Here is a 25,295-nt window from a genome sequence, read left to right on the forward strand (position 1 = left end):
AGCTACTGAATGTAACCCAATTTGGTCGTAGTGCTCAAACAGACTCGCTGATCAAGAGAAGTCCGTTTGCGATTAAAGGTAATAGGCATTATGTATTACCGCCGCTCGCTGATGGCCCTTATGTAGGGGATCGCCCTCAAGTCCACAGAGTTGGACAGGAATGAAAACAGATGGCCGACATCGCTCGAGTGTGCCTGAAGAAACTTTAAGGCCGATGGAGATAAGGGTAGATCAAAAGCGATGCCCCTTGAGTTCGAGTGGATGACCAAGCTTCCAATTAACGGTGCACCAATGCCGTACGATTATCTGTCAACCTGGACCTGGAGGAAGACAAAGAAGTTAAGGAAGTCCTTGCTCACAGAGTAAGGACTAGTAGAAGGCCCACGAGGGAGATACATAAATTCCTAGTGAAGTGGAAGAAGCCCCCCGTGGAGGTAATAAGTGGAGACATGTCGAAGACCTTGAAGCGTGGACGCAGACGACCGAAGAGCTCCAGCTTCGCCAGTTTATGAGGACGTCAACCATTTAAGTGGGGGAGAATGTCAAGGGCATACTTGTCCAAGGTATTATTTACCCATGGTCGTATGCCCGAATACCCCTAAATCGCTTTATCTTTATGTCTCGAAAATAGTCTAGGTTAATTCTTTTGTTTTCGTGTCGTCGAGTCACAGTGTGACATTTCGGCTTTTTCATATGCAAGCCTGCCAAGGCCAAAAATCTCAATATGTACTATAGGGGTACATGAATAGTCCGACCCCCGCCCAAGCCTTGTCGCACTCTTTGCAAGCTAAGCTATTTTCTTTGCAATTAACAGTCTTCAATGCTTTCTTTATGATGTTTTCAACTATTTACTTTCTCTCTTCCGTTTTATAAAAATATTTTTCCGAGAACGTGGAGGGAGGCTACATCATACCGCGAGTTTGTCCGCGGGTTTCGAATATCGAACGCCTGACTTGTTGACTGAGCAGAACAAGTGTCGCACAATCGTGTTTGAAAGTTACGATTGTGACACATAGCACATCAAGTACTTAGCGGTGACTTCCTCTTGTCTTGTCTGATGTCACTTATTCGCTTAACCTAGAGATGTGTAAGATCCGAGCCTAAAAAATAAAGAGAATCTTGAGGCAACCATCTCGAGTAAGAAGGAAAGCAAAAGGTAAATCTCGGTGCATCTTGGGGTTGTGATAGACCGAGATCGAAAGACAAAAAAGGTAGGGAGCAAATCTCAGGTCATCTCGAGGTTGTGGAAGCCCGAGATGCAGAATAGAAAGGTTTTAAGTACGGGCCTTGGGCCATCTCGGTGCTTGTTCAACTGAGATTGGATGTAGAGAAGCAGGATTAAGGAGATCTCAGGCAATCTCAGGCATGAGTCCAATCGAGATTGAGGGTCAAAGGGAAAGATGAAAGGATCTCGGGGCATTCTCGGGGTTGTGCTAGCCAAGATTGAAGACATGAAAGGGTAATTGGTGATCTCGAACCAATTTCACCCAGGATCACTAAGAGTTAAGTATTCGGTGGAGTTAGAATCAAGGTGTTTATACATGCAAAGGCTTAGAATTTAAGTAAACATGAGTTGACAAGTAGGGGTGTAAGAATAACTTGAATAACTCAACAACACGAACTACCCAACCCATATTATATGGGTTGGATTAGTTTAAAATATAGGTTGGGTTAAGTTAAAAATTTGGGTTTTTTTTTTGGGTTGGGTTGGGGTTGAAAATTTTGTGTTAACCCAACCCAACCCGAATTATTAATATATATATATATATATATATATATATATATATATATATATATATATATAACAAAGCGACAAAACATTTACACTGTATATAAGAATTCTAAAAACGGAAAAAGCCTACAGGCCCACAATGGAAAATAACAAAAATGGTCTATCAACAACGCGCGTAATATATTGGTACACGATCGTTTAGATTTGGCTATTATTTGGTACACGATCGTTTAGATTTGGCCAAATCTAAACGAATTATTTTTTTTTAATTTTATCGTTTAATTTGGTTACACGATCGTTTAATTAATTGGGTTACACGATCATTTAGATTTGGTCATTTAGATTTGACTACACGATCGTTTAGATTTGGCTAAATAATTTTTTTCAAGATTCTTTATACACGATCTTTTAGATTTGGTTACCATAACCTAAACAACATAAAAAAAGAGAAAGAAAATAAGAAATACGATGCATGCAGCGAAAAAAAAATAGAAAAAGAAGAAAGACGATAGAAAGAAATTAGATTTGGCTACCAGTAAAAAAAAAAAAAGAGGAAAAGAAGAAAGATAGAAAGAAATCGCAGCGGAAAAAAAAAAGAGTAAAGGAAGAAAGACGATAAAAAATTTGCAAAGAGAAGAAGAAATATGGAATATCAAACTTGAAATATTTAAAAAATGATTAACTTTATGGGCTTTGTTACACGGGTCGTAAATATTTTAGTAGTTTGTTATATTTATGAAAATTTCCCTTATATTTTAGATATTTACTATTTATTTAATATTTATTGATAATGTTTGAAATGTTGAACTTTTATAATAAAAGTTTGAAACTTTGAATTTATGGATGTTTGAATTTTTTGATGTAAGTATTTATCGGTACAACAATTTTAAACCATACAAACATTAGGAATTAAAAAAAATATAACCCAACCTAACCCAACCCATATTTTAAGGGTTAGAGTTGGGTTGGGAATATAATTCAGGTTATTCGAGTTACTAACCTGACCAACCCGACCTTTCCAACTCAATCCATTTACACCCTTACTAACAAGTTTATAAAAGTTTAAGGGTGACTTAATTAACTTAGGATTAGTATAGTATAAGTAAAATATTTAGACAAGAGAAAATAGGGTTATTTTGAGTTTTTGTGAAGAAATTATTTAAGAGTTGTGCTGTTAAGGAGCTATCCAGTGAGAATAGGGTTGGGCAAAGCATTATGAGTAAAAAACCTTAAGTTTGTGAGTGATTTTTAAAGAAAATGAAAAGTTTTCCAAAGTTCTTCCTTCTTTTGAATCATGTATATAGTAGAAAGCATGTTGTCGTTTTATACATGTTTATGTTAAGTTTTGATTCTGGAAAGCATGATTTCAAAATGAAGCTTTTATGTCATGCTTCAAGTAAAGTTCATGTTTATTGATTGTATTGTATGAGATTAAAACAAAAGCAGAATTCCCACCTCACATATGGGGTGGGGATGGAGAGAGGGTGGGGATGAGGAATGAGATATGGGGTGGGGATGGAGACGGGGTGTGGCATTCTTGGCCCTTCCCCATGGACATCTCTACATATTAGAGGCAAACATGATATTATCAAAGTCCACCTCACATCACATATACGACCTGTTTTCAAAAAAATGTTATTTTTTTTCGAATTTTGCCATAAATCCAAGGGCTAACAAGAAGAATAACAAAATTAGAGGTTTATTTTGAATAAATGACAATTTTATTTTTAAATTGACAAAACAGCAAAACATAAAATTTTTAAATAATAAATGGGAGAACAATGCCTTAAATGTCCTTATCTAATTGACAAATGTAATTTATAAATACATTTTTAACCGAATCTACAAATGCCCTATAATTAATACAAACTATGCACCCACCATTCATTATTTGGAGTTTGGAAGCAATTGAAATCCTTAGCATCTCTTTCTTCACTTTGGAAGAAAATAGCCTACATGGCTCGGGTAACAAAGAAAGCAACTCGGACGGCTCAATAGGAAGCAGACGATGCGAGCGGCTTGGATAACTAGAAGATCAGCTCGGATGGCGCGCGACTTGGGACATGACTGCTCGAGGACGGAAGCTTCTTCAACGACGAGGAGAGCACGTCCTGGTGCGACAACGTGCTACGGAGAATGATGGATGTTGCAACAAGCTTACCTGAATGAGAGATCGTGACAGCGGTTGGGTTCATGGAGATGCAACGATGGCAGCCAGAGCTTCGTGGACAAACATCGGTTGGAGCAGACACAGTTTGCTTGCTTCAAATTCGGACGTTGCGACGCAAAGGAGATGGAAAAGGGAGCGGCTCGGGGTATGGTGACTAACGACGAACAGGAGCTTGACGGAGAACTAAGGTGACGGTGGCGGCTTCGACGAATGAAGGGAAATTGTCGTCGGAGATATGGGTGGAGAAAAGAGAGGCAGGGGCGACGACAACCGTGTGATTTTAAAGAAAAAGAAGATGAGAGTTGGGGGGTTGCAGCTGAGATGAAGAAGATGATGATGAATTTAGGATTTAAAAAATGATATAATAATAATAATATAATTCATATTATATTATATTATATTATTTTATAATATTATAAAATTTATATTTTTTTTTCTTTTTTTCCTTTCGAAACTTAAATAATTTTAACACCCAACAAAATAAAATCTTAATGTTGAAAATTTTTACCTCAAAATTTTGACATTAGGAATTCAAATTAAGAATTTGTATTATGTATGTTTTTTTTCGTAAATAATTTAAAAAATAAAAATTGATAAAATTAGAATATCCATTATCTTTGGCATAATTTTATTCATTTAATTAAAATTAATTTATTTTTGTATATTTTTTTTTTGTAAATAATTTGAAAAATAAAATATAGTGAAATTAATGGATTGTCCATTATCTTTGACATAATTTTAGGAATTCAATTTAAGAATCCAAAACTAATACACAGTATTTTGTACCCTAATAATTACGGGAGGTTGAGGCATATCTTTAGAGATTGTTGGAACAATATAATATTTGTTTTGATTTAGTTAAGAATTATTGTTTACAAATATACTGTATTCGTGATATGTGATATTTTGTTTGATTTTTTTTTATCTAAACAAATACACTATATTTGTATATGGATAATTGTCATCCGTGGCATATGAGAGATGTATATTAAATAATTGTTTTATATAAGATACAAACTAAATATAAGGACTTAAACATTATATTTGACATAATTTTACGGTGTGATATATAACAAATACTATTGTTGGCATAATTTTAGGGATTTAAAGTAATAATCTTAATTAAATTAAGGTGTGCAATTTGTATTTTACAAATTCAAACATTATATTTCTATTTTACTCCATACAACTCTTGTATGGAGTAAAATTATGATGGGAATCATATATTCGGTGACTTATAGTTGTTGTATACTCCATAGATTCAACAATGGTTATATGTTTTTCTTTTTACTCTACTATGCGTTTTCTATAGCTCTCAGTTGATGTAGTGGTCGAGTATTAAGAAGATATCCATTATTTTAGGAATAGTTTAAAAATAGAAAATGGTAAAATTAATGGATACTGCATTATCTTTGCCATGATTTTAGGAAAGGATTCAAATTTGAATCTAAAATTAATTAACTTATGTATATTTTTTCGTAAATAATTTTAAAAATAAAAAATGGTGAAATTAATGATATGCATTATCTTTGACATGATTTTAAGAAGTGATTCAATTTTAAATATAAAATTAATTAATTTATGTATATTTTTTCATAAATAATTTAAAAATATAAAAGGTCAATTTTGAATATAAATTTACTTAATTTATGTATGGTTTTTTCGTATATAATTTAAAAAATAGAAAATGATGAAATCAATGAATATCACATTATCTTTGACATGATTTTAGGATGTGATTCAATTTTGTATTTAAAATTAATTAATTTTTGTATATTTTTCCTTAAATATTTTAAAAAATACAAAAGGTCAATTTTGAATCTAAAATTACTTAATTTATGTATGTTTTTTTCGTAAATAATTTAAAAAATAAAAAATGATGAAATTAATGGATATTACATTATCTTTGACATGATTTTAGGGATAAATTCAATTTAGATAAAAAATTGGATATTTGAAGTTATTTTTCATTAATTTATTGATTTTTATACTGATAATTAAGGAAGGTTGAAACTAATGAATAATTTTTTGATTTAGTTAATAATTATCTTAAGTGTGTATTCATTGGAATATGCGATATTTTGTTTGATTTTTTTGATCTCAACGAATAGATAATTGTCATCCAAAGAGATACTTTTTGGACAGAAAGAATGGAAAAGTTATTCCGGCAGTTAAGGCAAAATAATTCAGACTATTTTTCCTTTTTTTTTCCTACGCTTTTTCCTAAATCCAAATGAACCACCCAATTTTGCGAGTTGGCCCAAACTAAAATCCACGCGAAAGCCCATTTAGGTGTTCACTAGGGCAGCCAAGTCCGGCCCTAAGTTTCTACTCATACGCTTTTCTCTCCTCTCCCACTCTCATATTCTCTCTCTTTTTTTCCCTCTCTGCAGCTGCCGCCGCCGACGTCTCCTCCTCCTCACCACTACTTCTCTTTCTTCTCCTTTTATGCACTTCCTCCATCTATGAACTCTCCTTTAATTGAGTTCTGCTAGGTTTAATTCCTTCTCTTCGATTCAGCTACAGAAAAATGGTGAATAAAGTCACGAGGAAGAAGCATTACAGGCCGCCGGTAAGTTCGTTTTTGTTTCCATGTGTTTTCGTTACTGTTAATTGCTGATATTCGGGATTTTCAAGATGTTCGACGACCAGAATGTTTTGTTTAGCTTTCTTTTCCTACTTTCCGTCGTTTATCAGGGGCAGAAGAAGGAAGGTAACGCAGCGAGATATGTGACCAGGTCGCAGGCTGTCAAGCAGTTGCAAATTGGTTTGCCGCTTTTCAGGTATTTTTTATTTTACCTCGCATGAATTGTATGGTATTAGTATCGATTTGGCTTTGTAGTTTTGCTAGTTTTGTAGCTTAAGTTGGAGTTTCATCTGAATTCGTAGTAATCGCGAGGATGAAGTGAATAGTTCTGTTTGCTCGTATATTACAAATCTGGGAATAATTTTGAGTTATTTTCTACATATATACACGTTAAAGCTGGGTAAAAAATTCATTAGAATCATCGATGGTACGAAGTAAATGTTCTTGTGTGTGTGTGTTTTTTTTTTTTTTTTTAAAGATTGAACATGTTTCTCTTTAATTGTAAGTACCTGATATGAAACAATTGTGTGTCTTACGTTGATTGAAAATAATCATTATTGAAACAATCAGTATCATACTTAGTTGAAAATCCTTTCTCTGTTATTTTTTTTCGGGCTTGGTTTTTTTATTCCCTTTGTATTCTATATATTTTTTTCTCAATAAAAGCAGTTGCATTCGTTGAAAATAGTGTCTTAAGATGTTATATCGAAGCTGGTTGAATTAGGGTAACTTTGTATAACGTGTATCTTGATTGAAAATAATCATTATTGAAACAAGGATTTGGTCTTTATTATTATGACAGGAAATTATGCATTTACAAGGGAATATTTCCTCGAGAGCCAAAAAAGAAAGTTAAAGGAAATCACCACACTTACTACCATTTGAAGGACATTGCTTTTCTTCATCACGAGCCACTTTTGGAGAAATGTAGAGAGATTAGGGCGTATGAAAAGAAGATAAAAAAAGCTGATGCAAAGAAGAATAAAGAGCGTGCAAACTTTCTAATAGAACGCAAGCCTACATATCTATCCGGATTACTCAGAATAATAAAGGAGAGGTTTGTAAAGTTTTTTTCCCTTCCTACTAAGAGAATTAAATATTTTGTTTTCATTTTCATTGCCCATATTAATTTCTTTCCATTTGTTCTGTGCTACGTTTGCCCTTCTAGGTACCCAAAATTCATTGATGTACTAAGAGATCTAGATGATTGTCTCTCACTGGTACATCTATTTGCGGCATTACCTGCTCAAGAGAGGTTAAAGGTTGAGGCAAAGCGCATTCATGAATGTCGGAGGTTCGTATATACTGGCCACAAGAAATTTTTATGAATTACAATTATGTGTTGTTGTTTTTAATTAATTAATTATTATTTCTTTAAAAAAGTTGTGAATTACTATTATTTATTTTTACTATTTTGAACTTTTCTTGTATTATTGGCATGGTAACAAAATGAATATTCCTTTTATATCTTTTGCTAGGTTGAGTCATGAATGGCAAGCATTTATTTCTCGAACTCATAAACTACGAAAAGTATTTATATCTGTGAAAGGTATCTACTATCAGGTATGTCAGGAGTTATATTGTGATATTGGATGTATGTGAAGCATTTTATAAGCCAAAGCATTTTCTTACCTCTGTTGTTTGTCTAGGCTGAGGTAGAAGGTCAAAAGATTACATGGCTCGCCCCGCATTCACTGCATCAGATATTGACTGATGATGTCGACTTAACTGTTATTCTTAACTTCATGGATTTTTATGAGGTACTTTGGTCCTATGTAGTCTTTTCAGTCATTCTATTTAAGTTTTTGGTTCGTCTTATTAGCTGTCTTTCCTGTGAACATTCTTGTAGTTTTTAGTATTATTCTTTTGGATGGAAGTCATTACTTTTCATTGACTCCTTTTTGTGGGCTTGTTTGTTGTATGCTCACACACTCGTTTTGTTTATTTGTAATAACTTTGTCAATCTAAATGTATAACTAAAATATGCACAGAAAATGCTCTCTTCAAGGAACTAAACTTGGAGAGATGGAATATTAAAAGAAGAAAACAGAGGAACATGATATGTATCAAAATTAACTTTGTTTGATAAAATGACTTTCATTGAGAAAGAATTAAAGAATACAAGGGTGGCAAAAAAACCAGCCCACTAAAGGAAGGGGTACCAACTAAGTAAAATGTTTCCTATAGAATAGTTACAAATGTTCGGAACCGAAGTCCTAGGAGACACGTGATCTCTAAACAAAGACCAAATCTCACTATGCCCCTCTCTCTACCCCGAAACACCCTATCTTTCCGTTTGCCCAAATATCCCAAATAACCATGCACACCCCAGCATGCCATAAAATTAACTATAGATCAGTTAGTTTTGTAGTAGGGGAGTGGTTTATTTCAAGGTGAGGCAAATTTGCTATTTGTTATATTCAAATGTTGAAAACAATAATGGTTAGGATACCTGGGGATGTAACAAGATCTTGGGAATAGTTTTCTTTGGGGATGGTGTGGGCGACGAACTACCTTGAAGCTAGTGTATACTTGTTTTCTCCTCTTTTTTACATTGGTTTCTGACAGAGCATGTGAAAACGACCTGGGCAAATAAGAAATTGTGCTACAAGCAATGTTGTTGAGGCACAATTGGGTGCTCGCCAGAGGCGAGTGGTGAGGCCTTAAAGCCTTGTTCAATTGATCAACTTTTTTTTTTTTTCAAGAGAAGGAAATTCCTCTCCAATACTCTGATTAAGAGGAAGTATCAAAGTTAGCAAAAGTAAAATTACAGAAAAGTCAAGAAAGGAAGAAGAATTAAAGGAAAAGAGAGTCAAAGAAGTAGAAACTAGATCAAAGATGTTGCGTCTCTCTTTTTGTTCATTCACTTTTTAGCAGTTTATCAAAAAAAAAAAAAAAAGAGAGAAAAAAAGATGAAGATGAAGAAGAAGTAAAGGGTTGTAATTCAGAAGAGGAGTAGTAGCTATACATTCCAAGAAGAATTGAGCACATGGCTACAAACATTTAAGTGTTTGATGGAAATAAAGAATTGCTAGCTGCAGGCTAGCCAAACTGTCAAATGACAATATTTCTACTCTAATAAAGTCTACTCATACCACTATCTTCTTTCCTATTTAAAAGCATACTTATTTATATCTTTTTTCAAATTTTTTTTCCTCAAGATTATTTGAGTTAATTTCTTCCTAATCTTAAGTATTTTTTAATTTATAATATTATTATTTATTATTTTATTAATTGTGTCTCGCTTTAATCAGGCGGCGTTTTTTGTTGCCTCTTGCCTTGAGGCAATGAGGCGATCAATAAGTTTGTCCGTAGGGTGTGCCTTGCACTTTGAATATACTGGTTATGATTTATGAGTAGTATTTTTTATTATATAAGTAGTGTTTAGACCAGTTTATGTGAATTTCATAGGACAACCTACTTGAACTTGCAACATTTAGTTGTCAACAAGGATATTAAATCCTAGGTAGGTGGCCTCTATGAATTGAATCCATGATCTCTTAGCCCTTTGTTGACAAAATATCTCCGTTTAACCATTAGGCCAACCCATTATGATTGTGTTACAAGTAGTTCCAAGCATGAATAATTGAGAAATATAATATTTTTTAATGCATGTCACATTCCATCCGGCATTTGACACTCCTAACATTGAAGATTATTATTCCATTCAAGCCAAATAATTTGGTCTACATGATGGATATAAAAAAATCTAGATGTGCCAACTACTAATTGGTTATTGTACAAGCACAATCATTTTTCCATTGGATTAGAAATAAAAAAACTGCAGTGTTCTATTTGTTTGGACTCTTAATTATTCAATTCTAATGAGGAAAAGAGGAAAAAAAAGTGTAACGCTCATGCACCATGTTAATTTTCACCTATTTGGAATGTTTTCCTTCTTGTTTCTGATGTTCACTAGATGCTTTGAAATTATTATGGGTGCAGAAACTTCTTGCCCATGTGAACAAACACTTATTTAACTCAATTAATTTGGAGTACCCTCCGATTCTGGACCCTCGTTTAGAGGCTTTGGCAGCAGGTGATTTTGATGTTCAGTTGAAAAGATTATCAATTCGAATTTCTGTAATCTTATTCACCTTATCGTTCTCATTCGTCATTATTATTTTGTGAATATGCAGAATTTTATGCTTTGTTAAGATTCTTCGATGCCAACACCAAAACTTCCTTAGTAAACCCTAATTCACCATTTGGAAAAGTAGATGCCGAAGACTCTGAGCTTAGACTTGCGCAGCTTCAACACCAGCTTCCCTTAAATGAGCCAACAGCGTTGATGCATCTTGTTGAAGATGCAGCTGGTATGGATGAGGACGAGGATGAAGATACTCGAGAATGCAAGAAACTTTTTAAGAATATGAAGTTCTTCTTGAGCCGGGAGGTAAGATTATGTTCCATTTTGTCATACTGATTGAATTAATTAGAGAATTATGAGATAGAATTGTGTAAGTAGACTCTATGCAGTAATTTGAAAATCCAGTAGAAGAAAAATTCAAAAACTCTAGAAAGAGAGGTTTCAGAGACTGGAGGGAAGATGTATCATATCCATAAGCGTGTTACTAGATAGTTAGTTGGTGGATATTGAAAATGAAATTGTCATCTTTTTTTCAGTCTCTACTACCATGGATATTAGATACTGGTAACTGCTGTTTCAATAACCGATGCCTCCTTTCTAGAATCTGGATCTTATGGTTTACTATCTTTCAATGTTATCCCAACTCCCATGTTTAGGTTCATAGAGAATCACTGCTTTTCATCATTCCTGCATTTGGTGGCATGGTTTCGTGGGAAGGAGATGGAGCACCATTTAGGGAATCTGAAAAAACCATTACCCATCAGGTTTGCCAGTAAATATGACGCATTTGTGTTGCTTATATATGATATGGTTATAATACTTGGCCTCCTGCAAGTCTTTTCATCTCTTCCTGAATGTTTCTAAATGCAGATTGTTGACCGGTCAACACAGACTCACAAGTTCCTCTCCAGAGACTATGTTCAGCCACAATGGGTTTTTGATTGTGTGAATAATCGGATGATCTTACCGACTGAGGATTATTTGGTGGGAAGGTACTTCCATTTTTTAAAATCAATGGAATTTGCTTCTGTGAATTATCTAATTACTCGAGTTTCCAAGTTCTTTGAGGAATGTATTCAGATGCTCTTTTAATATAAAGCAACTCTATGAATTAGAAGTTTGTCCATGTTTCTAAAACTTTTTTTCTTTTCAAAAAAAAAAAAAAAAATAAAACAATTACCAAGTAACACACCATTTTGTTGTTTTCAGGCTGCATTTGTTGTGTCTAAATTTATTTACGTTCATCAACTTCAGAACTTTCAAAATTAATTAAAATGCATTGGATTCGAAACTTTCAGTAAATTCAGAATTCGATGTTTTTTCAAGTGATAGATATAGTATCTTAGTAGTTTTGAAATAAAAGATTGTTTTTTTGGATGTAATTAAATGAATTATTTTAAAAACCCACTCTTGGATTTTCTTTTCTATTTTTCTGTGTACATACTTCATAACATAAAATTTAGTATATATTTTATTTTTAAGCCTTATTATTTATTCTTTCAAATTAATATATCTATTTTCTAAACACCCACAGGGATCCTCCTCCACACTTGTCACCTTTTGTTGACAATGATGCAGAAGGATACGTTCCTGATTATGCTGTGACCCTTAACAAGTTGAAGGCGGATGCCAAAAATGAAGTCTTGCCATTGCCGGGAGTAGGGAAAGAAGATTTGGATGATCCTCAGAAATTATTGGATGCAGGTGTCATTGATCGAGCCAAGGCTATCGAAGCTGCTGAGATGAAACAAAAGGTATGCTTTTGCTAAATGCTACCCACCGAACAGTGGCAATGCTAACATTTCAGTCCAACTGCTGCTTAAACTGTTGTGTACACTCAATTTTGTTATTTGTATTTTCCCCAATGCAGATGATGGCTCTTGAGAAAGAGTATCATGATGAGTTGAAATTGGAGCTTCAAGGAGGAAAGTATCCTTCAGCTATTTCAAAGCTTGATAAGCAGTTGCCTGATCAGGAGAATGAGGGTGGTGAGGACACCAACCTCCCTGATTATCAACAAATGGCCGAAGATACTGATAACTTGTCGAAGGTTATGATGTCTCGGAAGAAGAAAAATCTTTATGAAGCTATGCAGGTATGATAGTGCTTGAATTTTTTTCTTAATAGTCCTATCATAAACATACATAATTGGGCTCTCGCTTTTGTTTTTTGTTTTTGTTTTTGTTTTCCGAGGCCGTTGAAGGTATATGCATCCATAGGATGAATATACACAACCTTAATTTATTCTTCATACATATTACTCTAAGTCATCTGAGAACCATATTTTCAAGTCCCAATTTAATTACACATTACTCTATCCATCTTTCTAAAAAAACAACTTTCACGTCTCTTTTCAAAACGTTGTTTTGAGTTCTGAGAAATTTCTCTTATTGTTATCAGATTGGTAAAAGAACGAAGAAGGGGAAAATTGATCTTCTGCATGAAAGGAAGAAAAAGCATAAAGAATCTCACAAATCGCAGTAAGTCATTGGCAACCACAATTTTGTCCTTAATCATTTGTAATATTATATTTTAGATGGTTGATTAGGTTGTTCAAAGGAATCGTACTTTGTTGTTTATGTCTCTCTTGAAGGTTCCTAAACTTTATGTTTCTGTTTTTATAGAATTTTTAACACCAATTTACTACTTTATACTTTTAGAACTCCTGAATCATTTTAAAAACCCAGTCCATGCTCTATCACCCCGCCATTCTCCGTGATATAGTTTGATGGATTTAAAATTATGAGTCGATGGAAAGTTTTCCGTAATTCTTGGCTTCCCAAAATAGTATATAAGAATGATTAAATTACTAAATCATTTTTGACGAATCAACCTAAGGGCTAGTTTGAGTTCAAATTAACGAGAATTTTGAGTTGGGTTGGTTCGTGAGTTTTATCCAAAATAGTTCAAACTCAGAAAAATGACCGTTCTTGAATTTTTTAGAATAGGTGCATTTAGTTCTTAAGGTTTGAAACCAACATTTTGTTCTGACTTTTGTACTCTATTTTGCCATCATGCTACTGCTTTTTTTTTTTTGGTATGGTTGATGACGAAGGTGAATACATTTATGTCTCGTAAACTTTTTTTTTGGTATAGTTGATGACAAAGATGAATTCACTTCTTTCTCGTAAACGATCAAAATCAGTTGAATCTTCACCAAAGGCCAATGTTCTTTTTTGTATAGGTTACGGCTAAGATTGGGTTATATTTTCGTCTTTTTTCTTGATAAAGAGTGGAACTAAAATTGATCTTCAAGCCACCTAAGCTTGAGTTCGGTACAAAAGTCACCTAAAAAAAAAAAGAACCGACTGATAAGGTGATCTTTCCTAATGTTTATACGTTAATGATATTAGTTTCACTATTTCTTTATAATTTATTCAACTTCTAAATTTTTGTGAACACTCTGGATTGAAAAAATATAATATTAAAATAAATAAAAATTAGGATGAGAAATTGTCATAACATAATATTGAAGTTACTTATAAAATTATGAGATGAATTTTGTTATATTTTGTAAATAGTTTGTTTTAATTTAAAAATATTTTAAAAAGTAAAATTCTACCAGAAGATTTCACTATATTGGTGGCGGATTTTCAATAAAAATGCTGACAAAAGGTCCATTTACATAGAATGATTACATTGTGATGCGTTTTATTAATCTCTTAATTGTTAAGAAATTATCTGGATTGATTAATATTTCGATTAGGTTTTTGAAAAGAATTTAATTCTTTACCTCGGTGAAAGATACGAAGAAAAATAAAAATTCTCTAAAAAAAAATCTACGAAATGATAGGAGATATGACTTGTTAAATTCTCCAACAAAATAAAAAAAGAAAAATTAGCGAAGGAGGAAGATTAATGTTTACAAAAATATAATTTGCATCTAGAATTACATATTTTCTATATTACCACCTTGAGATATGGTAAATCTGGTCCAAAAAGTTTTTATTATCACGTTGAGATGTCTACGAGGCGGAGTTGGGGTGCCACTCTTGGTCCCAATAGCCTCCTATCCCGTTCTCCATCTCCACAAATTTACTCACAGGAAACGGAGCGAGGATTCCGCAGGAAAATATATTCCGCTTTTGTTTTTTGTTTTTATTTTTTTAAGTCTAATCTCATATATCTTTTCTAATCTACATTTATTTGAGATACAAATTTTCATGTTTTCTTTTCTATAGAATATTATTAATTTTCTTATTTAAAATAATTTAAATGTCAAATTCTCATTGTTTATATAAATAAAAATTTAACTATTTTAAGATCCATTTAGAAATCCATCCATAAATTTTAAACATCCATACAAAAAAAAAAAAAAAAAAAAAAAAATCAAAGATTGGTCAATAACTATTCTAACAATGTCTTCAATTGAATCGTATTTTTTAAGCCCAACATATTTTTGAAGAAAAGTTTACAAATCATAGACAAAACATATACTTTTTAGGAAAAGTTCACAATATAGTCAAAGCTAAGTCAAGCCATCAATGAATTTCATCCAACTTTGTAGGAAATGGTTCCTTGAAAAAATATCTTACAAATTAGTAGAAATCAATATTTTAAAAAGAATAATAATATGCAAACTTATAATTTAAGTCATCTTCTAAATTTCGATCGTGAAGAATATTTTCCAACACTTTAGCAACAATAGGAGTATGCTTATCTATGTGAGCCATGTGCAGAAAAATTAGATCTCAAATTGTAATCAATAAATAAAAGTTTGTTAAATAATTTGAACAACAATATTAACTCATATCTTTAGCCCATAGCCAATCTCAAGTACACATCAAAACTTCTCATGAATTTGAGAACGATGTGGGCCTACATGTCTACCACCAATATTTAATGCAGATTCAAAAGCAACAGTAGTGATAGGAACTACTAAAATATCTTTTACAATTTCGTACAAAACATGATACTTAAATCAATTCAATTTTTACTATTGCAAAATGTTAAAGTCTTCCATTCTTGGTAAAGAGACATCTAAATAATGATCAAGCTCTAATTTGACATTGTCAACATCATTCTCCACATTAATAATAAAATCTTCAAACTTGAGGTGGTAATCTTTCCTATTAGCAAGAGAAGTTTTACTACTACTTCCATCTGGCTTTGAAGTCGAATAAGATGTGGATGTAGAACGTTGAGGTTCTTCTACTGTACTTGATTTTGAACTATAAAACTTTATCAAATTACAACACAATTCTCTAACACGTTTAATTTCAACAGTATAATGAAATCCATAGATTTGAGGAAAATAAAACTCAATCAATCTCATCTTGAATCTACGATCTAATATTGTAGCTATTACCAACACACCATGAATCACATTCCAATATTTTTAAATCTTGGAAATCATTCTTCACACCATTACTTGTATCTCCTCAACATCAGAATTAAGCCACTTAGAAGTTCCAACCTAATTTCACAAACTTCTTGAAAAGAAAACTTTGGAGGTTGGATAACTCGACCCTGAAAATAATTCAGTCATTAAGTAAAATGGTTGTAATCTATCACACATTTCTTTTGCAAAATCCTAATATATCTATGAAGTAAGACAAGTGTAACACCCCAAATTAAGGTAAATTTATTTTAATTATTTTAAGTTTAAATTTTGATTTTGGGTGTTATTTAATGGTTAAATTTTATTGGAACTTATTAGATATTTTGGGAAAATATCTAATTGTTTGTATTTGAGAAAAATTGATTAATTATATTTGATAGTATAATTAATTGATTTTTTTAAAGTTAAAATAATTATATTATGTGGATAATATAATTAGATAAGAATTTTTATTTTTGGGAAAATAAAGGTGATTGGATTGGAGTGAGAGGCAAATTTAAGTTTAAAGAAAAGATTTTGTGGGTTTTAAATGAAGTGAGAGAAGATTTGTTTAGTTTAATTGGGAAAATAAGGAAAATAATAATAATAATAATAATAATAATAATAATAATAATAATAATAATAATAATAATAATAATAATAATAATAATAATAATAATAATAATAATAATAATAATAATAATAGTTTATTATTATTAATAAAGCCTCGGGAACATCAATCATCTCCTTCATTGAGAAAAGAAAAGAAAACCCTAGCCACCTTCTTTCGCCTTCGCCGCCACCTCTCTTTCATCTGTCAGCCACCGTGTCCGTCACCTCCTCAATTGTCGGCTGTCTTTGTCTCGATTCGTCATCGTCTGTCAGCCAACATGCGACCGCTTAGCTGCATTCTGCACGTGATCGAGTTGCGTCTTCAGCCGATCACCCGACCCCAACAGCTTTTCTCTTACGATACCAACTGTAACGACCTCCAACTCCTTATACTAAGCCGAAGTCATTACTAATTTAAAAGATAAATAAATATCATAAATTTTAAAATATAGAAAATAAAACAAAACCTCAAATACTCATTAAAGTCATAAACAAATGTCTGTAAACATAAAATTAAATAAAATCCTAACTCGGGTCCTATCTAGTTTTAAAGTAAAATATATAAAATAAGATAAAATTAAAAGTGCATCAAGTCAAATGTCATAAAGCGGAAGCAAAAATGATCTCTATGGCTTGCCACAGTCACTTCTTGTCCGTCGCTAGCTTCCCTCTGCTCTTACCTCTACCTCTGCCTGTAAAATTAAACAAGAAAGGGTGAGTATAAAAATATACTCAGTAAGGGATCCACTACTAGTCCCGCTAGGTGCTTGTTAACTTCCTATTAGAGTCCTGTAAAGTGGTACCCCTGAACTGACACATTTCCGAACACGTGCAAACTGTGATCCCATAGGAAAAAATCTGGTCTTCGATGAATCCAAAGGAACACCTAGGACAAACTGACCTTTAGTGTACCCGAAGGAAATACTAAGACAATCGAGCTGTGAGTGACTCCGTCGAATCATTTATAGTCATGTCTATGTCAATGTCATATTGGACTGGTAATCTCATTGGACTACACAGTCATAAAAAGGTGGTGATCCCGAGGGACACCCATGTGGGTATGACTCTAATAGAATAAGCTAACAGTAACCCTATCCATAGCATGTAACATGACATAACATCACCATAAACATGACATAACATAACAATCGAGCATACTTAACCAAATATTGTAATCATAAGCATAACGCAGTCATCTTCATCAACATACTACCAGTCATAACATGACATCAGTCATCAACATCAATCATCAATACAATGTCAGTCATCATAAATAACATCGAGTTATGCAATTTAGCTATCATCCATGCATAACCATACACACATGCGATCTCTTAATTTCAGTTGAAAGTCTAGTAGTAGAATCTCTTACCTAAAAATTAGTTAAAACCGAAGGTAATCTTAACAACAAGGTCAAGCTTCCAAGGAATAATCCTTAACAGTAAGAGTAAACTACCAAGTTCAATAATTTAACTCGCAGATGACTAAGGATCCAAAAATTCAGTTGGTTTAATTTACCCAAAAGTTGAGGCCGAAATTATTTTACACTTAGTTGGAAAAATTTCCAGCTCGGTTTCCAGTTAAATCTAACCAATTTAATCCAACATTCCAAATTTCATTAATTTGAGTCAAAAGTCAATATTTGTTGGGCACTAAACAAAACCCACTCAAACTTACCACAAATATAGGTAAGAGCCAAAAATTGGTCAAATAGGGTGGAAACAAGCTTGGCAGCATAAATGGCGCGACTCGAAAGTGGAGAGCAACTTGGTTGGTGTGTGGCTCGGGAGTGGCAGCCGCGTGGAAGAGCTGCGACGAACGGCTGACGCGGCTGGGCTTCACCGGTGACGCACAGAACGCCGACGACTTGATGGAACAACGGACGGTTGGCGAACGCGAATGACAAGGATGGAAGTGAAGAGTGGCTCGGGTCGAGCGATTGACTGAAGATACAACTCAGTCGATGTGTAGCATGCGGCTAAGCGGACGGTTGCTGGCTAACGGACGACGACAAACCAAGACAGAGACAGTTGACGACTAAGGAGGTGACAGACGCGGTGGCTAACAGACGGAAGAGAGGCGGCGGCGGAGGCGGAAGAAGGTGGCTAGGGTTTCCTTTTATTTTCTCAATGAAGGAGATGATTGATGTTCCTGAGGCTTTATTAATAATAATAAACTATTATTATTATTATTATTATTATTATTATTTTTCCTTATTTTCCTAATTAAACCAAACAAATCTTCTCTCACTTCATTTAAAACCTACTAAATCTTTTCTTTAAACTTAAATTTTCCTTCTCTCCAATCCAATCACCTTTATCTTCCCAAAAATAAATATCCTTATCTAATTATATCATCCACATAATATAATTATTTTAACTTTTAAAAAATCAATTAATTATACAATCAAATATAATTAATCAATTTTTCTCAAATACAAATAATTAGACATTTTTCCAAAATATCTAATAAGTTCCAATAAAATTCAACCATTAAATAACACCCAAAATCAAAATTTAAACTTAAGATAATTAAAATAAATTTACCTTCAATTTGGAGCGTTACAACAAGTGTATAGTCGTTCACGTTGTTTTAGACGAGGAAACACATCCTTGTGTCCCAAAGCAATTTTTAGCATCACATATGTTGAATTCCATCTTGTAACACAATCAAGACCTATTTTTTTAGTGCATGAAATTTGTAATTGATGAACTCCTTCGTCAAAATTTTCTTTCGTTTTTTTGAAGAAATGGTCTAAAAATAAATAGTACCTTTAATCTTCTCTATACCATTCAAAATTATAGTCAAACCATCTTTCACTATCAAATCCAAAGTGTGTGCACAACAACGAATGTGGAACAAACTTCCATGCAACCAAAGTGTCCTTAAACTAACCTTCTTAATAAAATGTCAACCATTGCATCATTTGTTGAACGATTATCTACTATTAAAGTGGAAAATTTATGATCGATGTTCCAATTGAATATACACTCTATTAATGCTTCAGCAAGTAAATATCCAGTATGTGGATGCGACACATCTACAAACCTCTTGTTACGTAATAATATGTTAAAATGAAAACTAATAAATGTTGAACAAAAAATAGATTATAAGATAAAAGATTTAAATTAAATTACCTAAAAAGTCTACTTTGCAAGACCCAAGAATCATCAATAAAATGTGCAGTGACTGACATGTATACCTTCTTTTGGATTGTCACAGTTCACATATCTGTAGGAAGGGCAATCCTACTTTTGTTGCTTTCATAAAACTTCATTGTTTTAATTCTCTCTTCTTCATAAATTTTTGTTATATCTCTCCTCATTGTGCTTCTTGAAATCATTTTAAACATTGATTGAATACCACTTAAAAACTTTCTAAATCCTTTGTGTTCAGCCATGTTTATAATATATTCATGTAAAATATGCCACAAGCAAAGTCTTTTCTAGAAGCTTCATAATTAAAGAGGGTTGAATTTGACACTAATTTTTGAATTTGACACTAATTTTACCTCATTGGTTTTTGTAGGTCTTAAGCAAGATTGCCTAATGTCTCTTTGTCTACGTAAAAGAAAATTTTTGAAAAGATCATGTAAATGTTTTATTTCATTTCTAGATTCTCCTCCTAATTTTTTTCCACAATAGTTATACATTGCTTTCATGGTATCATTTATATTTTGTCTTTTATAATGATTCCAAACATATGTCAATCAACTACTAATTAGTAATTCCTCATCATCATCACTGTAAGGCCCATATCTGAGAAATGGAGTTCTGTTGAAGAAGAAAGATGCCGATAAGTGGGGTGGTTCTTCCAAATTGAAGGGAATAATCACTTTAAAGATAAAAAAATCGAAAGGAAGGAAGTTGCACCGAGAAAAGGCAATGGAGGAAAACTTGGCGTGACAAAGAAGTCTTATCGTGGGAAATGTTAGGCGATTGAGGGAAGTGATGCGAAGAGAAGTTAGAAAAAAAGTGGGTGGTTGTAGCTTGTCAGAGGAAGAAAGAGGTGAAAAAAAAAGCAGTTTAACTTCCCGAGAAGATAAGACAAAAAAAAAGAGTTTAACTTCCTGAGAAGATAAGACAAAAAAAAAGAGTTCAACTTCCCAAGAAGATAAGGCGAGGAAAAGTTTGGCTTCCCATGGTAATAAGGTTTATGTCTCAAGGGAATGTCAAATCGAGAGATTGACTATTGGCTTTGTGTCAAGCTTGGTTTGGCTGCATAATGCGGAAAAATGGTTAAGTGTTGCATGTAAAGTTTTAGTTCTGAACTGATGGGTAAAGAAAGTAACCAGTGCAAAAGGTTAGTATATATTGGAGCAAAGACCTAAGAGAATTATTGTTATTTGGAAGTTTTGTTAAGAGGGTGTAAAAAGTTGAGTTGCTTGTTAGAAAGTTCTAGGCGAGGGAGAAGTGTTCGAGGAAGGAAAGGACCAAAAGCTTTTGTGAGTAACCTTCTTAAACCCTATACTCCTGCGTGAGTGACTTTCTTAATTCTACACTCATGCGTGAGTGATTTTCTTAACTAAACGCTCCTGCATGGGTGATCTTTCTTAATACTCCTGCGAGGGTGATTTGCAAACTAATATTTCTTAATTGATTCTTCTAAGTCTGAGTTATGCATAACACATTCTCTATCTTTGTGTTATGATTGCCATTGTTGTTTGAAAAGAGAAAATGATTGTTTTTTATGTGCTGATTATGATGAATGCATACAAACCATTAGCCTTATTCCTATCAAGTGAGTAGTGCTTATACGGTGTGCGTATAATGTGAATGGCATCGTGTGGATGACCGATGCAACAAGAAAAAAGTGAATCAAGAAACTTCCCAGAGGTTGTGGATAAAGTGAACATGACAATAACTTAATCACAAGATACTGGTGAGAGTGAATCGTAAGAGGCTTGGTGATGGGAAGGATTCATGTTCTTGGTGGAAAGGAATAAGATGAGCTAACGTAAGATTTCTATGATTTACGAAATAAGGCGTTAGAAGACGCCTTTGAGAAAAGAAAATATTTTGTGAGACTTGTATTCCCAAAACAGTTTTCTAAAACTCTCACTCACTGAGTATTTGACTTATGTGTTTAAGTTTCCCATTCCTCAAGTTATTAGGCATTGAGACTAAGTAAGAAGAGGTAAGATGGGGTGTGGTGTGGAAAATTTGATCAAGTTATCCGTGTCACGCCCCACCCTGCCAGCCACTTCCTGCGACTAGGTGGAGGTGTGCTGCCTAGACACCTAACAGTACCACTTCATGAGATACAAGTTGAATGCCTAGTAAGTGAAATTAAGGACACTACAACATATAAAATTGGCAATTGAAAACGAAGCTTCATTAATAATTTGATGATATAGTACATTCAATACGTTACATGATTCTCATTACAAAACTACTTAACATCACTTAACACCACTTGGACTTCTCCCAACTAGTCACTATATGTTATGCAAGTTGACAGTGGGCACTACCAGGTGATGCTTTCAAAACTGGGGCACAGTAGGTGACCAGGGGTGCAAGCTGAACACTGGATGTTTTTTGCTACCTGAAGGGGGGATGAAAAAAACATTTAAAAGGTTAGACGAAGAACGTTTAGCGAGTAAGATCTTTGATCAATACTTTTAATGTATCAAGTTCTGTGTTAAAGCATTATAGGTTATTTCGCCAGATCGTGTAATATAAATCGTGTGGAGATCAGTCATGACTCATGCATGAAGTTCCACTTACATACAACGTGTATATTCGATTCATCATATTTTTGTCGTTCAAAATCATTCTTTACAGTTAATTACATCGTTGTACCATTCCTCAGCTCGAGCATTTACCAAGCTCTTTTGCCAAGTTGTAGCTATGTAGAGTAATCTCAATACATTTAGCAAGTCTCATCAATTCCATCACGTATAATGCGTCTTCCAATGCTAAATCACACAGCAAGAAAAGGGCATCCAATACCAGACCACACAGCAAGTATGAGACATCCTATTCAAGATCACACAATATGATAGGACATTCTATTCAAGATTATACAGTATGAATAGAGCATCTTACCCTAGCGATAAGCCTAATAATGACATTTCCAACGTGTAACACAAGACTCAGAATTTTTTTTAAAAAACACTCATACTAAAAAATATGTCTTCGATTTTTACAATAGACTCAGACATTCTAAGAATCAGAAGTCATAAGAAAAATCATGTATTTTATGGCTTCAAAAGAATATGCATGTATAAAGAATATTAAATGCATTTTTAAAACCATTTTTATATTTCGAAAAACATTTAGATAAGAGGAACCACTCACAATCATGATCAACTAACTCCTTCGCCTAATTCTTAACTTAGGAGTTTTGTTGTATTTTCTTGCAATCTTTGTCGGATGTCACCGTGTCTTGATTCTGCAACACCTAAAAAATCTTCAAACTTTTCTATTAAGGGAGCTTAGGGTGAAAAAAAACTCCATAATGACAGGAATTTCTTTATTTATAGGCATTTCTTGTGAGGTTTCCCCATGTGGAAATGATTACTTTTGCTAGCAGCGAGGAGTGACCCAATATTAAAATGCCACATGTCTCTGCCATATCCTTATCTTGGATTCGGATTTGGGGTGTTGAGGTCGAATCCATCGCGACCACTTGGCGTTCTTGATAACCTTTATAAGAAGTCCATAGTTATGTGTGCCCATATCCACTCAAAACTTGGCAGAGGGCACAACATCCTGACCATAGACTCAACTACCTCTCTTCGCATATTTGGCCACTAATAATAGGATTTCAAGGTCCTGAACATCTTAGTACTTCTAGGGTGCATCGCATAGGCCAAACTATGAGCTTCTTCCAAGATATCGTCCTTCATTACCTTAACATGTGGGACACATAACCTCTTTTTTTTTGTAATGCGCCATCACTCTTAATTGAATAGTCTGATCTCCTACCGCATCGCAATTCCTCCTCACTCTTTCTTAACACAGGTTCTTTAGGTTGTGATTTAATAATTTCCTCCTGAAGGGTGGGCTTAACTTGAAAGAGTGCCAAGAATTTCTAGCTGTTCTTATGTTTAGAATCGCATAAGAGTCTCTTAATTCCCTTAGCAAGGTTATTCTCCCCTTATTCCCTTGCTTGGGGCTCTTTCTACTTAATGCATCTACTACTACGTTGGCCTTTCTAGGATGGTATGGGATCATGCAATCATAATCTTTGATATGTTCTATCCAATGCCTCTATTTTAAATTTAGTTCTTTTTGATAAAAAATATATTTCAGGCTCTTGTAATCAGTGAAAATGCTACACTTTTCTCCAATTAGGTAATGTTGCCAAATTTTCAACACATGAAAATTGGACACAAGTTCTAAATCATGCATTGGATAATTGCGTTCGTGTACCTTTTTTTGTCTAGACGCGTAGGCTATCACCTTTCCTTCTTGCATCAGAACGCATCCCAAGCCTTGGTGAGACACATCACAAAAGATTTCATATTCCTTTTTGGGTGTCAAATGTGAGGATGGGTGCAGTAGTAAGTCGGTGTTTTAGCTCTTGAAAATTGCTCTCACACTCGTGCGACCATTCAAACTTCGTTGTTCTCTTGGTAAGTGTTGTAAAAAAGGAATAACTAGTTTGTAAAATCCTTCCATAAAACACCTATAGTAACCTGCCAAGCTAAGAAAGCTCTAAACTTCAGAAACCATTTTGGGGTATTCCCAAGTCTCAATTGCCTCCACTTTTTGCGAGTCTACCTTTCACCCTTCTGAAGATATGATGTACCCAAGGAATATCACTTGGTCCAACCAAAACTCACATTTATGAAACTTTACAAATAGCTTTTCTTCTTGCAAGGTGTGCAACACGATCCTTAAGTGATTCACATGTCTTTTCGCGTCAGAGGAGTAGATTAAAATATCATCGATGAAGACAATGACAAATTGATCTAAGTAGCGATGAAACACTCTGTACATTAAATCTATAAAAGCTGTCGGGGCATTGATCAATCCGAAAGGCATTACCAAGAATTCATAATGCCCATAACGCGTTTTGAAGACTGTCTAAGGTACATCTGACTCCTTAATCCTTAGTTGGTGTTAGTCGAAATGCGTCGGAATGCAAGTCTGTTTTGGAAAATATTGACACTCCTTTCGGCTGATCCGATCATTTATTTGTGGCAATGGGTACTTGTTTTTAATTGTTACCTCGTTCAATAGCCGGTAGTTAATGCACAATCTCATTGATCCATCCTTTTTCTTTACAAACAGAACAGAGGCTCCCTATGGTGACGTACTGGGACGAATGTAAGCTTTTCTAGAAATTCCTTCAAATGGTATTTCAGTTCTTTTAGTTTGCTTCGTGCCATGCTACAAGGGGCTTGAGAAATTGGGGTAGTCCCAAGCACAACTTCAATCGTGAATTCAACTTCTTTCCTAGGTGGAAACCCACCCAATTCCTCCGAAAACACATTAACGTACTCGCAATAGGCACTCTACTTGGATCACTTTGTGACGCTTGAGTATCCACCACGTGTACCAGGTTAGTGGCATGCCTTTTCTTCATTAACCTTCTTGCCTTAAGTACTGATATGATCCCTATCAGTTTTACCTTCTTATCGCCTTTGAATTTGACTTCAAACCTTTTGGGATCTCTTAGTACTACCTTCTTATTTTAATAATTTAATATCACATGGTACTTGGTTAGAAAATTCATTCTCAAGATTACATCCAACTCGTCGAGTTCAAAAAGAATCAAATCAACCTTCATCATAACATCCTTAATCTTGACTTCGAATCCCTGCACACTTGTTCT

General features: G+C 33.8%; 1 protein-coding gene across 1 annotated transcript; it reads left to right on the plus strand.

Moving 5' to 3' along the window:
* The first annotated feature begins 6,230 nt into the window (after positions 1-6,230).
* LOC103500857 (pescadillo homolog) lies at positions 6,231-13,241 on the plus strand. The gene is made up of 13 exons (XM_008464300.3): positions 6,231-6,474; positions 6,600-6,685; positions 7,292-7,546; positions 7,658-7,783; positions 7,968-8,052; positions 8,139-8,249; positions 10,435-10,528; positions 10,629-10,885; positions 11,236-11,343; positions 11,450-11,571; positions 12,114-12,333; positions 12,450-12,674; positions 12,980-13,241. Exons 1-13 carry the CDS (start codon positions 6,433-6,435, stop codon positions 13,061-13,063), a joined length of 1,815 nt encoding a protein of 604 aa, XP_008462522.2. The 5' UTR covers positions 6,231-6,432; the 3' UTR covers positions 13,064-13,241.
* Positions 13,242-25,295: the final 12,054 nt, after the last annotated feature.

Source organism: Cucumis melo, chromosome 12 (genome assembly GCF_025177605.1).
Source record: "Cucumis melo cultivar AY chromosome 12, USDA_Cmelo_AY_1.0, whole genome shotgun sequence".
In the NCBI taxonomy this organism is placed as follows: Eukaryota; Viridiplantae; Streptophyta; class Magnoliopsida; order Cucurbitales; family Cucurbitaceae; genus Cucumis; species Cucumis melo.

Coding starts and splice junctions, on each gene's coding strand:
- LOC103500857 (XM_008464300.3), top strand. CDS start 6,433: ATGGTGAATAAAGTCACGAGGAAGAAGCATTACAGGCCGCCG. Junction 7,547..7,657: donor CTCAGAATAATAAAGGAGAG/GTTTGTAAAGTT, acceptor TTGCCCTTCTAG/GTACCCAAAATTCATTGATG. Junction 11,344..11,449: donor AAAAAACCATTACCCATCAG/GTTTGCCAGTAA, acceptor TTCTAAATGCAG/ATTGTTGACCGGTCAACACA.